This window comes from Arctopsyche grandis, chromosome 7 (assembly GCF_051622035.1).
Source record: "Arctopsyche grandis isolate Sample6627 chromosome 7, ASM5162203v2, whole genome shotgun sequence".
NCBI classification, from domain to species: Eukaryota; Metazoa; Arthropoda; class Insecta; order Trichoptera; family Hydropsychidae; genus Arctopsyche; species Arctopsyche grandis.
In genome coordinates, this window is record NC_135361.1 from 14,904,617 (window position 1) to 14,922,809 (window position 18,193).

Sequence of the window (18,193 nt, forward strand, 5' to 3'; positions counted from 1 at the left end):
TAAAATCCCATTTCCACTATGTGGTTAATGCGAATTATCTTTCTGTACATGCGTCATCAGAATATCTGCGTTATTTTTATGTAAATGTTCACCTCTATCGGTCAATGAACAGTCATTGATTTTCGAATGTTTATCGCGATATTGTATATAATTCGTGTATATGTTCGAAATCATCATTTTAAATATGTATTGTATATGTATGTATGTGTAATCTTACATGTTTGATACCTTTCCGATCCACGATTGCTATTTTGTAATATACATATAAAATGTTTGTATAAATACTGTTTTAATTTTTTTTTCGATCTTGTGCCAATAGGATACATCTGATCGGTTTTATTATTGTGTTTGTAAAAAAAAGTACACAGATTTAGAATTGACTTTTTGTAGAACTAAATCAGCAAAAAGTTGGTGAGTTTGCGTGTTCGGTTTGAATTATACATTAAGTTTAATTTTATCCTTACTGCTTAAAGTGTATGTAATTTTTAAGGCTACATGTAAAAAGTATTTCCTCTAGTCTAGATTATTTGAATGTATTTGTATAATTATTATAATTAACTATTTATATTAATTCTTTTTTTATTTTTAGTGATGTGATATAGTATACTTTTAATTAAATTTCAAATATACAAATCTATTTTACAAAACTTACTTTTTGATCGTTTTATTTATTTTATATGATTTATTACTTACTAGTTAGTGGTGCTACCCGGCTTCGCTCGGTTAATGGAAATGAAATGAAAACCGTGAAAACAATATTCATTTTTATTATTATTATTTGAATTACCAATCACAAACGTCTTTGACCAATCCAGCCAATCAGAAACGACTTTGATGACAGCCAATCAGAAACGACTTTGATGACAGCCAATCAGAAACGACTTTAATGACAGCCAATCAGAAATGAATTATAGACGCCGTTTCGGTTTTATATGTAAGATTCATTAGCTTGAAAAGCTAGATTTCGTTCAGGGTTGAAATTCTAGCTTTGAGTATTGTATTAAAATTTGACACAAATAAAATGGTCAGTATCTTCTAAAATCTAGTGCTTATGGTTCGGTGATTACTCACTATAATACTCGTCACTAAAATCTCGATCACAGAACATCTGGCACCCAAAAACTCCATCAATTGAAAACTACATGCGAAATATTGTACCAACGAGAACTCAAGTGCCATATATACCGTATTTGCAATGATTGTCGTGCGCGCGATCACAATTTGCGCAATAATCTGTTTACCAGTGCTTATAATGTACTAGATATGTGAAAATAACTGTCATTCGTATGCCAGCGACTCGCTTTGTACGCCAGCGTCTCACCGGCGAGTCGCATCGAGTTATCTTCCGAAGCATACAATATTTATTATTTAAAAATGGATTTACAAGCACTGTACGTAGGTATATGGAAGAACTTGGTTGCAAAAACAAAAATCGATGATTTGAGCTTTTCAGGACTATTTTAACATAAATGCAATAGATTTTATCAGAGCTGCTATTTTTTAATCAATAATGTATATCGAGAAATCTGAAAGGTCCATAAACTCTCTTGTATCATGACAAATGTCATGCATGCAAGGTCACACCAAACCTCTGGGAGCCTCAAATTATGTGAGTCAGATCATTTTTTTGCATGTTAAAAATGACTAGCGTACAAGTAAAGATCAAATATTTCACGAGTGGCAGTTAATTGGTTAAACTGCTCGTTGTTATTTTTTATTTTTAAAGTATTTTTGGACAGTTACTGACCGATAATACAACTTAGTGACCATTTATGTATTTACTGACCAAATCAAACGAAGCTGCTTATCAAATAAATACTTTTAACTGTTTTTATTAATAGTTAAGATGGTTCAATTATTTATTTATTTTTAAATAATACAGGTTTCAATAAAAATATGTGTTTAAAAATTTGTCTTTATTTAAGCAAATTTTCCACCCCACAAATAAACAATGCATAATATAAAAAATGTATACATTTGCACGCCCCCATTCGTCCCCGAGGAGTCTGGAGACCAGGGAGTCGTGCTCGCACTGCGAAACCAATTACACATACAATACATTTAATAACTTGACTAATAAATTTCATAGCATACATTTTCTTGATTAATCAAATTAATTGAACAAATGACGCATCGATGAACAAAACAAATATAGAAAATTCATTTCAGATATAATAAAAATCAAACTTAAAATCTTAAATACACAAATGTATATTTGACTAGGAGATATGCTTATTATTTTATCTGTGTCTAAAAATTAATGAGGATATCTTGTCAGTTTAGAGGAGTTTCTATTGTATGTACGTTTTACTACCTTTTTAGAGTTTGGAATGACGGCATACAAAAATAAACTTTCACTTAAATCATAAAATAATATAACTATAATCTTTAGTATCATGTCAGTAAAAAAAAGACTACAATAAGTATAATATATAATATGAATGTTCTTAACTAACGAAAATACAATATAAAACAATAATCTAATAAAATATACATCTATAATACTATATGAATATGTATAATATAATATATCATACATAATATTCTTAATCTCATATAACTGCAATCTTCCCATTGGATAATACACAACAACAAACATTTGTAAGCACTTAATAGTCATTATAGTATTAATAATTAAATCTCCAAACGCCGATGAAATATTTTATGATGACTTTTAATATAAAAATATTTTCGATTACGCGAAATAATTAAACTATCTACAAAAGTACACAATATTATTCAAGTGAAAACTAACACAAATGCTTTAAAAAGGGGGGGGAAAGGCAATATATAATATTATATAGATTTTTGTATATTAAAAATAAGTACATAGATTACATAAGACATGTTTTCTTTTAAAAATCATTTGCGAGAATTATAAAATGACTGTTTTTTTTTATACAATAAACATTAAAGGCCATTCAAAATATATATATGTATACGTATACAGTTTAAATTAGATACACTGTAAATAAGCACAGAAGCTTATCGCAATAAGTGGCAATTAAATTTTTTACTTCAATAATGGCAGTTCCAAAAAAATAAACGACCTTCGATATAAATTTTGATATAATACATTGGGTAAATTTCATTAGATTGAAATAATACAATACAAATAACCGTATGATAAATTATGATTAGATGATATAAAATACTGATAATTTAATTGTTGCAATATAAATTATGTGTTCACCGAAACCAAAGGTATGCTTACGATTCATATAAATACATCATTGTGCACTTTTGAACACATTCTTGTAATTAATATCAGTCTCAAAATCCAGATGTATTCCAATTATAAAGAATTACAAATTAATAAGTGTCACATTATAAGTACTCGAATAAAACAATACAAATGCATACTAAATTAAATAGGAATAAATTTTTTAATTAAATATATAAGAGAAAGTTTCTTTTTTTGTTATAAATTGTAAAATGATAAATATCGAATGCAATTTTATTGTCAAATATCTAAATTTTTACCATTCGATGTTGATAATATTTTTAATATACATATATATGTGTATATATACACAATTTGATTACGAAAATATAAATTGATTCTATGAAAGATAGGTATATAGACATATTGATGTATACAATAAGACAAAAAAATCATAAAAATGATTATAATAAATGACTTAAATCCGCAGTGTTGCATAAATGGCGATTCGGGCAACTTTTTAGTAACCGTTCAAGTCAGACACAAATATTTTATATACTAAATTATAATAATAAACAAATATTTATCATTACAGCGTACATACGATGGAACAAACAGATATTTACAATAATTTTATCATTAATTTCATATTCAAATATAGCAAATCCATTTAAAACTCTATAATCTAGTACAGTTGTCGGCATGAGAGCAAATTGTACACTTGATATCGTTATGAAACTTTGCTTGTGGCGAGAATTAGACATGTCATGGATCGGGGCACAATTTGCTTCCACGACCAGCACTGATTTATAACTATAAAGTAGCATGTAATAATGTAATATATGATGTAGAAGTTTTTACTTATATGAAAAATAACAAGGCTTCTCTCATTAAGTATGGTTATTTACACGGGATTACAGTTATCTTAAATTTTATATAATTGGTATTATATGTATATATATATATTTCATACATATGTATATAAAGTTCAAGATTATATACGTAAAAGCTGCACACTGTATAGAAAGTATATGAATGTTTGAATAGTTCCCGTCTTGATAAACAATTTACACGTTGATTTTAGACGGAACTAAAAACTAAACGATATATTGACTTACTATGTTATTACGGAGAGTATTGTGCCCTTAAACATGTGTACATACAAATCACACAATAATATTATAATAAATATTCAACAAAATCGAGTTAAACTGCAGAATTCTTTCCGATGATTTCACCAGTCTTGGCGTGTGCCCTTCGGCCGTCGAACTCCACCGACGTGTTGCGCATCATTGAATTGTCAATCATAACTCGATCGTTGCTATCCTTCAGTGGTTCTTTCTCATCTCTGAAAGTCGACGAATATGTTTATTAAAATTCATTCTTGGCACAAAATCAATCATTTCAATTTTTTCTAACATAAAAGCTGTACTTTTTTCGATTCTAGTTAAATTCTTCGAAATCAATAAGTTCAAAGCGAGTAATCCAAATAGCAGATTATCGAAGCGTGAGACACATTTTCCAAATGACGAATTGTTCGAATGTTTATTATTACGTTGACGAATACATGGCACTTTTGTACTGATAATTTCAAATTTATTTAAAACAAAAATATTATCGTTTCTGTGGTTATTAAATTATTATTTTGAATAAAAATACCAATGATTTTATTTTACTACCGCCATCTATGTTTAAAACTAAAAACTGGATAAACGCCAGGCACTTTTCAGAAATTCAATTTTCAAACGTGTCTTACACGATATTTTTGCACTATCGTAATGGCGGAGGATCCATTTACTTATATTGATGACCAAAATGAGCAATATGGCAAAGTATGAAAACGATCGGATAAGAGGCAAATTTTTTCCTGAATTGTAATTTAATAAGTGGGAATATTTTTTAACCCTTTGAATGCTGACCAACGCCGATCGGCGTTTTGCCAACAAGTCTATGGGCCTGAAAAACGCCGATAGGCGTTGTATTTTGAGCATGTACAAAGTAAACAAGAATACTACCCGCTAAGCTTTTCCAGGTAACATTGCAAAATATGCGTTGAACACGGGTCGCGTAATCCGTGTCATTTATTTGTCAACGTTTATAAAGACTGGTTAACACTGGAATTTCTGAATTTATAACCATAGCAGAATTTCCCGATAGAAATCCCTAACTGCTGAGTATTTTAGATTGTGGCTGGGCATTTAGATTTTGAGCATTACATTTTAACAACAATGAAGAAGATGGAACTAGTTTTGGAAAAATACATTCATTAATAGACTTCTTTTATTTATTTTATATTGTTGCAAGATACATATATTAAGAGTCTAAACACACCTTTACAAAACTCGAAATCCTCAGCGGTAGTTATCTAGGGTTTGTTTGGATTAGCTACAATTTTTATACCTGCTTTTTATTGGATTTCTAAATAATTCTAGTTGGAAATGTTGACGAAATTTTCAGCGTGGCGGGCTTTCAACAGAAAAGACGTCAGCAAAAGGGTTAAGGTAATAAGTTTTAAAATTAAATATTACGATGCCATCTGTTGGTATCGCGTCGAAAAATAACGTATGTAACAGCAAGTGCATATTATGCTAACAATATGAATTCGAATAATGTGTCATTCGAAAAATAGCGATTCGGAAAATGTCTTTCGAATAATTGCGTTTTGAAGAAAACGTCAATTGCATTCGGTGAATTTCTTTCGAAAAATTTACCAGAACCTTTTTTTACTGTTTTATACATTGATTCACGAAACTTCTTAAACTTAAACAGCTAACATCAATTCTATATTATGCACATTGGACATACATGCAAATGTTTTGAATGTGTTGAATAAGAAATCATGCATTGAAAGAACAACATATAACACCAAAAGCCACAGACAGCAAAACAAAATCACAAAAAGATATATTTATATAAATAAAAATAATAATATAGGTCAAATTTAAGAATCATCTATCCAAAATATATATTTTTTCCATATTTCAGTCCCGCGAAGATAAGTGTAATACAAACCTTAGATGTTCATTTTGACGGCTTATAAACAATAACGTATTATTTTATATGATTGTAAATAAAATTAAATAATACACAATATGAAACGCGTCACAATACAAAATCAAAAAAATAAAAGCAGTAAAATAGAGGATATTTAAGAATTTTTTTGTGTTTCTTACATTGGCGTGGTAGCTACATAACTATTGGAGAAGGGATGTGTGAGACACCAGATGCAATTTTGAGCAAGCATATAAAAAAATGGGAACACAGATTAAATAATATTACATCACAAATCATATCAGATGAATACGATAGAAAACCGGTGTTTTTGTCGAAAACGTGAAAACTCGCTTGATTTTGAATACCCATACCATTTCAAGCATTGTTTTAATTTTTAAATCATTTAAGTGATTTTATTTTAAATTTAATACTGTTATGACCTAAAATGTGAAAAAATCTTCACCTGTTAAGGTATAAAATGATCGACTAAGAATCATATGCACAAATAAACAATAGTCAAAAATTTATAAATATAAATTCTATGATTTACATTAAATTTTTAGGTACTTGTTCAGTAGTTAGGCTCACGCTTCGCTGCGATATCACGTTTCGACTATATATCAACAGATGTCTTATGTAAGTGTTTAAGTCAGTATTTGCACGCATTCCTGACATTTACACATAAGTTTTATAACGGAAAAGAAGATATATCTTGAAGAATCGTGTCTAAATATGAGTCCATAAAGCCCCGGTTCGTTCCTCGTCTCCGCTTATTTCCCCATTTGACAGAATTCCACATATTTTCGAGATTCATAGATGCCATTATTATTAAATAAGTAAAAAAACGTTCGAAGTTATTGATACGTATGTATAATGGTAATAACAAACTCGAAAGTACGGAACGGCACGCCTAGGTGTGTCTTCATGTCATTGTTAATTCGTACGATCTTATTATTTTGACAAGTTTCTCCTACATTTCTTCAAATATGGGAATCGCCGTTATCGATCACTATCAAACCTACATACAGCTGTCAGTACAAAGATGAAATATCATCGAAGACACTCCAGGGGGTGAGTTTTGCCAAAGGATTGCGATGGCATAAATAAGGCGAGCTAACGTTTTTTTTTGCATCTTCAAAATTATCTAAATCTCTCTGCGTACCACTCTGTGTGTCTACATCTTAAACGCCAGGAATGTAAGCGAATATTAATTTTAACACTTATATATTTGTTGACATGTATATATATGTAGTCAAAAAGTGACGTCACAGCGAAGCGTAATAATTGGTTTTTGAGCGCGAAGCGTGAGCCTAACTAGTGAAGAAGTACCATTTTTTATATGTTGAAATGGTTGCAAAGGAAAGGAAATTAATAAAAATCAAAATAAATAAATAAAAAACTAATAATTTATATAAAAGCATGCAAAAACATTCATATTGCCTACGATAAAACTGAGTGCAAGCTGTGACCAAATAGGTATGTATTTTTCAAATAATTCAATGGTATCTCAAATAAGTGTGAAATTCAAAAGTGAGTTGTGATTTAAATTTTATCAAAACAAATTTAAATCATAATGATTTTTTAATGTGATATTAAAATTAATTGAAATGCAAAAGAGGAAATGATGAATTGGAAATGGTTTTCTATATATGTACATACATTTATGAACATAGGTTATGAGCAAAGATGTCGTTCGATGGATGCTTTACGGCACAAAAAATGGTTCATTATTGTCAATTTCCATGAAATTTCAAAGGAAAACCATGCTTTATTTGCTTTGAACACGAAGGGAGCGGTCTATTATAATTCGAAAAGCATCCATCGACTGCCTAAGACTAAGTTTGAGTAGTCTTCGGCGTTGGCTGGGTGCTCGTCAAATAACAATAGACCGCTACAAAGCAAAAAAGCACGGTTGACAATACAGTTTTTTCACTTTAAATTCAACCTTTTGCATACATAATTACATTTACAAAAGGTTGAATTTCATTTGCTAAAGGTTGAATTTCATTTGCAAAAGGTTGAATTTCATTTGCTAAATGTTGAATTTTTGCAAAAGGTGTACTTTCAATTGTTAAAGGTTGAATTTCATTTGTTAAAGGTTGAATTTCATTTGCTTAAGGTTGAATTTCATTTGCTAAAGGTTGAATTTCATTTGCAAAATGTTGAATTTCATTTGCTAAATGTTGAATTTTTGAATTTTTATATAAAAGCATGCAAAAACATTCATATTGCCTACGATAAAACTGAGTGCAAGCTGTGACCAAATAGGTATGTATTTTTCAAATAATTCAATGGTATCTCAAATAAGTGTGAAATTCAAAAGTGAGTTGTGATTTAAATTTTATGAAAACAAATTTAAATCATAATGATTTTTTAATGTGATATTAAAATTAATTGAAATGCAAAAGAGGAAATGATGAATTGGAAATGGTTTTCTATATATGTACATACATTTATGAACATAGGTTATGAGCAAAGATGTCGTTCGATGGATGCTTTACGGCACAAAAAATGGTTCATTATTGTCAATTTCCATGAAATTTCAAAGGAAAACCATGCTTTATTTGCTTTGAACACGAAGGGAGCGGTCTATTATAATTCGAAAAGCATCCATCGACTGCCTAAGACTAAGTTTGAGTAGTCTTCGGCGTTGGCTGGGTGCTCGTCAAATAACAATAGACCGCTACAAAGCAAAAAAGCACGGTTGACAATACAGTTTTTTCACTTTAAATTCAACCTTTTGCATACATAATTACATTTACAAAAGGTTGAATTTCATTTGCTAAAGGTTGAATTTCATTTGCAAAAGGTTGAATTTCATTTGCTAAATGTTGAATTTTTGCAAAAGGTGTACTTTCAATTGTTAAAGGTTGAATTTCATTTGTTAAAGGTTGAATTTCATTTGCTTAAGGTTGAATTTCATTTGCTAAAGGTTGAATTTCATTTGCAAAATGTTGAATTTCATTTGCTAAATGTTGAATTTTTGCAAAAGGTGTACTTTCATTTGTTAAAGGTGTACTTTCATTTGTTAAAGGTGTACTTTCATTTGTTAAAGGTTGAATTTCATTTGTTAAAGATTGAATTTGAATTGGAAAAAAACTGTAGTAATTCCCAATAGTGAACCATTTTTTGGTTTGGTGATTACTTCTCAAATGGGAATCTATTTGACCAATATTTGGGCAGTTTTCTGTATGACAACCACTAACAGTTATCCTGTTAGCGATTCACATTTGAGAAGTAACCCGGTTACCATTTTTTGTGCCAAAAGCATCGTCCAAACGCTAATCTTTGGTAGGTAATGAGTATATTATAATGAAATTATAAAATTGAACATTGTAAACGAATTACACTTTTGATTTTAGGTGCACATTTGTTTTATATTTCACTTTGAATGTATATTTTTATATGGAACCGGAGGCGAATCAGAGAAAATTTTTTTCTCATAAAATCGATATCCCAACGTTTATAAATTTTATTCAATTAAAATAATAAAAAAAAATAATTGAAATACCAATGAATTACTATTTCCAATAAATATGGTCACTGAAAAACAAGTGATCTTACGTCGGGGTGGAGGCGAGCTTGACGGGGGGCGGCAGAGGGGCGGGCGAGGGGGGCGCAGTGGGCTCCTTATTGCTGCAATAAGGTAGCGGGAAGCGCCAGCCATAAAGACTGAGAGAATAACATTCACAAATATATTATTGTGAACCTCACACGTGGAATTCAAATCAAAATAATAAAAATATGAAGAAAAACAAAAACAAGAAATACAAAAGTAAACTTTTCAAGAATTTAAATTTTTTTCCCATTTAATTAAATGCTATACATTTTGTAGCGCGGTGTTGCAATGTGCATAATTCTAATGCAGAACAAATTTAATCATAAAAATATTGTGCATACAATCCATGATCTGTAAATAATCTCTGTTCTAACAAACAGATCATGCTAAATCTAAAAAAATAAAAACCATTAAAACACACATATCGAATTAAACAACACTAATGAATGATTCGAAAGATGAAGTCAACGATGAGAAAACATTAGAAAAAAATTACATATGGACGTCAGAGAACTTTGGTGTTAACATTTAGATCATTTCATGCCAAAAATCTAATTCAGATCGAGTATGCATGATATGTAGAAAACTAACATATATCTATTCGAAAATATAAACGTATGTATGTATGTATGTAAGTGCCTGAGGGATTCTATTAGATCATTTTTAAAACGATGATGTACAGACCTTCCGAGTTTTGCTTCGTCTTCATCGTGCTGTTTGGATTTCTTGTAGCATAGGGTAGCTATGACACCTTGTCGTCGACAACAGCACAACAGTACATCCACGACAATCAGCATGAGCAAAACTCCAGCGATGACAATACCGATGATTGCGGCACTAGATAGTGCCGGCCCCTCGTGTCTGTGCACAGTCGTGTCCGCACCTTTAATCAACGAGGTGAAAATTAGGAAATGAAGCCGTTCAAAAACTATACTAAGAATAAATCTGCCATATTGTTATTAATGTATTTACAAGTTATGTACACAATCGAAGGAAAAAGCGACATGTTAGTATCGTATAGTAAATAATGTTAAATGAAAATCGGATTATGAATATACAGTGCACAGAGTTGCAATAAAAATCATGTCAAATATTCAACGGTAATTATTCATTCTGAAGTAAATTAAATGAAAAAATATTCTCATAACATTTGACAAGTATATGTCTATAGTAATCAATTCACCTTCAATACATAGCATTTTATACACAAAGCTGGAAGTGGAAATTTGTTATTTTTTGATTAAAAATAATGTAGATGACACAAAACGATAATTATGATCATATATGAATGTAATGTAATGAATTAAAATTATTTTTTATATTTATATTTAAAGCAGGCATGACATGTAATGACACTAGATGTAAATTTTTGATTTGACAAATATATTTGAGCGTTGATTATTATGTAGTAAGCACACCAATAGAATGACCAAGATCATTGGACCTGATCGGGGGCGGCAAGGATACATTTTTTATTTATGTTTGCCATAAAATATGAACATGTAATACTTTGCAGTAGCTTACGTTTACTTCGAAAACAGTAACAGAGTATTCATCAACAAAATTACCCAAAAATATTTAGGTTTATGACTGCTCTTTGTAATCCGTCTGTCGAAGATGCAGTCTTTGTATTATAAAATACAGAAATTATTGTAGCTAATTGTATTTTTAGGAAATTATTTCGACATAAAATAGCGTATATAACATGGGGCGCAAAAAAATGCTTGCCCCGAGCGTCATATGCGGAGATTGAAAGATTAACAATAATGGCACATCTGTTGGAGAAGTTTCATCACGTAAACCATTTTAAGGTCAATATATTAGTGTGGAACAATATTTGGGACTCAAAACAGGAAACCTGAATATTTAAATATTTTGAAATAAAAAAAATATGGTTGTGGCTATTTGCAGGTACCATATCTGCAAATTATTGGCTATTTGCAGGTATTATATCTGCGAATTATTGGCTATTTGCAGGTACTATATCTGCGACAGGCGCAAAGCCTTCTGCGCATGCGCGTGAATTTATAATCCGATTATAATTTCTCACATTTAATGTATGCTAGACTTGTTTAATCAATCGTTCATTATATATGTACATGAGGCAAATAAATTTCGCACGTTATTATAATAAATTTATATCATTTAGCTAGTTCGCGGCTTGTACTTGCATGTAGGTATTATACGTTGTACATGATAATAATTTTCTAACAATTAATAATATTAACTAATTTGGATTATATTTTTTACTCTACGTCACTTTACGAGTTCGAACTAAATTTTAAGAGGTTTAAAACAAAATATTAACAGTAAACACGCTGACAGTGACAGTTCACGCGCATGCGCAGAAGGCTTTGCGCCTGTCGCAGATATAGTACCTGCAAATAGCCAATAATTCGCAGACATAGTACCTGCAAATAGCCAATAATTTGCAGATATAGTACCTGCAAATAGCCACAACCAAAAATTATTAATATTACACAAATACATATGTATATTATGGACATTAAATTTGACCAAAATTTTTTATTTTGTTATTTTGTATCTAGTTTTGGAAACTTTTGCATACATAATCATATTTGATTTGTATGGTTTGAAGTACTTCGTCTTCCACCTCAAGCCATGTTTATAAATAAATAGTAACACAATTAGATATATCTTATTAAATACAAATTAATGCAATTTCTACTGACGGTGGTTGAGAGATTTCTATGAAACATGCTAGGTAATAAGTATAAAAGGTGACCTCTAATTAAGATAATATATAAACAATGAAAATATATATGTACATCGAGCCTTAAATTGAGTTATATAGGTGTACAAAATTATTTCATTTGATACAATCAAAAGGCAACAAAGACACTGACGTGCTCGTCTAGGTAACATTCTGTTAAATAAAAACGTTTATATCAATATTACATGATGATTAAATATGTTCGTTCAAACAAAACATACAACGTAATGAATCTTTCAATGATAACATTCCTGAAAATGAGATGATATAGCAAGAATGGATGTAGAAATTAAGTGAAAGGTGGTACATGTATAGCAACAAAATTTCGTTATACAAACAAAGAAATAGTGAAATTGTAAAAAAAATCATTTTCCATAACAAAAATATTTCTTCAAATGTTTCTAATATATATTTAAATACAAATAAAACATTTCCAAAATAATGCAACGCCAAAAATTTATGTCAATATCATCGATAACGTTGCGTCGAATTAAAACCATTCTTGAACAATCTGGCATGCCGATACTTAAAAGCATGGTTATTTCATGAAATGATTTTAAAAGTGCACAGCGGGCGTAGAATAACGGCTTAAAATATTTTGTAAGCGTTAAAACCTGTTATACAATATATGTAATCATGCAATAGTAAATAATATTATCGAAATTGTTTTGTTAACATTTAAAAAGCGATTAATATATAATTTTAGTAGTGCTAATTAAGGTAAAGAAGCAGTATTCTAGAAGTTGCATAACATGCAATAAGTTAAATATATATTAGTTAACATACCATTAATATAACGCAATTATTACCTTTAGATAAATCCTCTTTAGCACATATTTATAAAATTGAAGGTTGCATGGAGTTTCTTGCGGTTAATGTGAAAATACAAATCCTTGCCGGTTAATATTGGTTTTTCATATTCTTAATTTTATATTAAAAAAAATAAATAAACACACACAATAATTGATTACAATTCTGTACTACAAGAATTTGTTGAAATTTTACTATTTCATCACAAGTACAAGCAGTTTCAGAATGTGATAAAATGCTTGGAAAAACTGCAAAATTGTTTAGTATATTCATCAATTTTGTAAATGTTTTTCCCGGATGAAATTAAATAGCACAAATTCAATCTACTGTTATATAACGCTTCAAATAATGATGTTAATAATCCAACTGTTTAAGTTAATATTATTATTAAAAGTATTAGGATCACAAATAATAGGCAAAATAATACTAAACGATTTAATTTTCAACTCGTTAATATAAACAAACATTTTTCATCTCAAAAATTTTCCTTATAAAAGAAATATATGTAGTAATCAACAATCAGTTAAAAAAAAAAAGACGAAAAAAGCCAACTTACAAAGCAATTGCAAAACATATCAAAATAATCGTAATGATAACATGTGACTAATTTACGTTATTGATAAATCAGTGACGACTTAAGCAAGGCCTTTACAACAATATTTAAAGTTAAATTGGAGTCAATGATAATTAACAGGCTAACTTACCGAGGCTGTAATTAATGGTGACAGTTAGACAAGCCTGATTATATTATATTATGAAGATCAAATTTACCGTATGGTCGTGTTTAACTGTCGCCGTACAGCTTTTTATTAACTTTAAATATCATTTATTACACAATGTAATTCTTTTTCGGCATAAAAGTAATCACACACAACTACATACATTATGTACATACGTATAAACTAACCCATTCATACGTACTCTAGAATATTTTATCATTTTATTATGTTTGATTACATACAACTATTTTCTTAGTTATTGTCTTGGATAATTTAACACAATAATATTTTTATAAATGTATTTCATTATATTATCGTGGGTAGAATGTGATCTAATAATGCAATGTATAATGTATAAAAGCTGAAAGTGATACACGTATGTTAAATCGTCGATTTCCAATCAACGATGCAAGTCTTCGTTGTGTATAATTAGAATTCATAGCGTTAAAAATTTCATATTTACAACAATTTATTTATTTAAATAACATTACATATTGAATATATATATATATATATATATATATATATATATATATATATATATATATATATATATATATATATATATATATATATATATATATATATATATATATATAGATTGCAATTTATATACATTGCAATTTAATATAGCAAAATCTAATTATACGTCTACATTTAATATTATATAATAAAATGAAATCCATATAGGCAACGAGATGCATAACGGTTTTCTAAAAATTTATTATTACACATTAACATTGATTTTTTTCAAAAACAAAATAATAATACTATTTTATTTGAAATGAAATTACATTTTTTGAGAATAAAATTTAGAATATCATAGTAACAACTAGGCCGAGACAAATAAACAATTGTGTAAGTGAAATTACAAAAATGTATAAACTGAATAAAAATTATGTATTATATACATATATAACTAATTTGGAAATATTTTAACATTAAATATAATTAAATAAAATTGTTTATTCAATTTAGTAAATTAAAATATTCATTATACTATATATTTCAATTAGCATTTTTTTTATATGTATCTTAATTTTAGCATAAGCAAATCAATTAGTATACTATACAACGTTTAATATAAATATCCAATGTATATGTGATGTGATTGAATATAATAGAATTCCGAATGTGACTCGAGTTAGATTCACCGCTGAAATCAAGGTGTTCCCAAAAAACTTATTGAAAAACGGACAATGATGATCATTTCATTAATAATTCTAAAATACAACAGTAAAATATTCATCGTTCCAAGCTCGGCCCGATTTATATGTAGATAGACTATGAGAACATTTGCATATACATAATATCACATTCAATATGTTTATAAATAGAGGAATATATTGTATAATGTATTTTACGTGTTATTATAATCTTCAATAAGATTTAAAGTCTACAACGTTCGATTTAATGTAACATGGTCAGTTTTAAAGACTAGATCATTATTACACGTTCAATGCCTAGCTTTAAAAGTGTCTCGTATCGTATTTTATATCGCATGAACACACTTTTCAGTCATTCGAGTTAATGAAACAGATCACTATTAAACGACTGGGTTTAAACAGAGCAACAATACAGTGTCAATTAGTAAGAAACCCATCACCAATGAAGTTGTTGGAGAAATAACCGAGGCAGTTCCATAGTACACACCTAAATAGGAAGATGGTTTTATTTGTTGTATTTATTTTTATCAATTAAAAAGATAATAGGAAAATAACAAATGGAGAAACAAAGCTGCAATACAACAAAAACATATGTATATATATAAAATTGTTTGATGATTCTACTCATACAGATAAACTTTGATTTAACGGAGTCTTCTTTAATACTGGTCAATATTTTCATACACAATGTGTTGTATCAAATTCTTCAAATTGTGTTTGTTATTAAGCCGACTTTGACATGCATAATATCAATTGATAATTTGGGCGCTTGTTTAGTGATATTGAAATACTCAAATGTATTTAAATTTATCATTTTTCATATAAAAACTTTAAATGTGTTTTATTAAGATTGAGATTTAATAGAAAACCGTTGAATCAAAGTTTCGCCGTAATTATAATCAACATATTTATGTAATATATTTGTAATGGATGTCTACTGATCATTAAAAAGCGTTCAAATAATATTTTATATACACATATGCATTATAAATATGTATTTATTTATAATACTGAAATGTAAATCAAATCAAAAAGCAACTGGTGTATTGGTTTGAAATTGATTATACCTTGCAATACAGCTAAATAAATCATCATGCTATATTGTATGAGTACGTTGCTAATATTATATTATATGAAAGGAAAATAATTGTTAAAAAATAGCACAAACGTAAACAAATCAAACGAATTAATTTTGCATGAACTCAATTTTCCTCTGTAAAAATAATAATATGAAACATTTATAGGCACAAACATGCCATTCAATATCATCTGTGCTAATATGAAAAGTATACATTTAAGTGCAAATAAGTATTTTAATATGAAACGTTGTGCTTTTTAAGTTGCAAATTAATGACATTATATGCAATTTAATTGCAATTCGAGTAAAAATGAAATAGTATTGCATTTAATTATTGGATGATGTAATTAGTGTTCAAGTTCCACGAAGAAATGATAACGAAATAGTGGTGTTATATTGAGAAGGTGCAATTTATTAAGCCACAATATTTTTGATGTATGTAAATAGAATTGGTAAAGTATGAATCAGAAAAATGTAGAAATAAAAGTTGTGGATGACTATTTGTTCCTACTTTACAATCTACGTATTATGTATGTATATGTGCACAGTTTTAAATTAAATTTTTATATAATCTGTAACAAATCACATAATGGTTTTAAATTTACCATGTTTATGAATTTATTTAGGCATTGAAAACTGTTAAAGATATTCTAATGCCGGCAATTTAACAGCTACATAAGTATTTTTTAATTAAAGTGAATATAATGTAAGGAATACTGATATAGATTATTTATATTGGACATACATAATGTTGGTTTTGCCTTTATAAAAAGAACGACATGAAGTTTGTCAGCAGTCAATGATATGGTATTTATATAAACAATTTTTAATTCACTGTTATATATTATATTAAAAAAAACATTTATGATTTATAAGATATTTGAGAATAAGCACAAATTATATCTGAAAAAATAACTACAAAGCTAATTTCGAAACGACATGCCAACGAAAATCCTGCTTCTTTGTATTATTTTATAATATATGTATAATACTTTTGTTAGACATATTCTACGGTAAAAATAATAGCTAAATATAATATAATTTTTCATAATAAAAGACCAATAAGTTCTACAAGTTATGTCTAAGAAAATTCTACAAAAAGCTTATCATGCAATATTTCAAATAAATCTTTCCAGCAATTTCACTATTTCTTGATTAATTAATATTTATGATATGGAGGTAAAAATCAATGAAAAAATAAAAATAAAACGTTTTGAAGATCCTTTTTATTATTATATAAAAATATAATTAATGTATTTCAAAATGAGAACATACAGTAAAAAAATAAATAAAACAAAAAAAAGACAGCTCAGAACATAAAAGACACATTTATGCCGTGCAATGTTCAGATTAAATGATTGTGATGAACATGAACATGAATAGAAACACGCACGCGCACACACATAACAAGACAATAGTTTTTAAACGTAAATGGCATATTTGTGGACTATTCAAAAAACCAAAAATAATGATCACAACTACCCGGCACAACACAGTGAGTAAAACAATGAAAGGAATCCAAGCGTCAAACTAGAATGAGCCGTCGCAACACCGTTTGTGGATGTGCGACTGTCAAAAAAAACATTCAACGGCCCAGCTCTCTTTCTCTCTTCGACTCCATCTAACGTGTAAGACTCACCTCGGGCAGACCTCAAATACATTTCTCCTGGTGAAGACGATCCGATGATGTTAAGCGCTCGTAATCTAATACGGTAAAACGTATCAGGCTTCAGCTGATTCATCTTGTATGCAGTATTTTCGTAAGATTTGATTTCTTCACTAATGCAACTCTCCTGCTCTTCTTTCCACTCACCGGTCACTTTCACAACCTATTATAGAATCAAAAGCACCAATTTGACTAGCTGAGATTACATGTAATATATTTCAATGGCAGACAACCTTAAAAGTATGCCACATTCAGAGTTAAGATCAAAATTCAATTCAACCTACAAAATATGAAAACAAGTTTT

The 18,193-nt window shown here is 28.8% G+C and overlaps 1 protein-coding gene across 1 annotated transcript in view; it reads right to left on the reverse strand.

The window, feature by feature from the left end:
- Positions 1-4,369: 4,369 nt before the first annotated feature.
- The window catches only part of Fas2 (neural cell adhesion molecule fasciclin 2), a 229,914-nt gene continuing 216,090 nt past the window's right edge, over positions 4,370-18,193 (reverse strand). The window contains exons 13-16 of the mRNA XM_077435328.1: positions 17,863-18,052; positions 10,401-10,599; positions 9,722-9,829; positions 4,370-4,511 (exon numbers count right to left, since the gene is read on the reverse strand). Coding sequence (XP_077291454.1) covers positions 4,370-4,511; positions 9,722-9,829; positions 10,401-10,599; positions 17,863-18,052 — 639 coding nt within the window. The remainder of the gene's footprint in view (positions 4,512-9,721; positions 9,830-10,400; positions 10,600-17,862; positions 18,053-18,193) is intronic.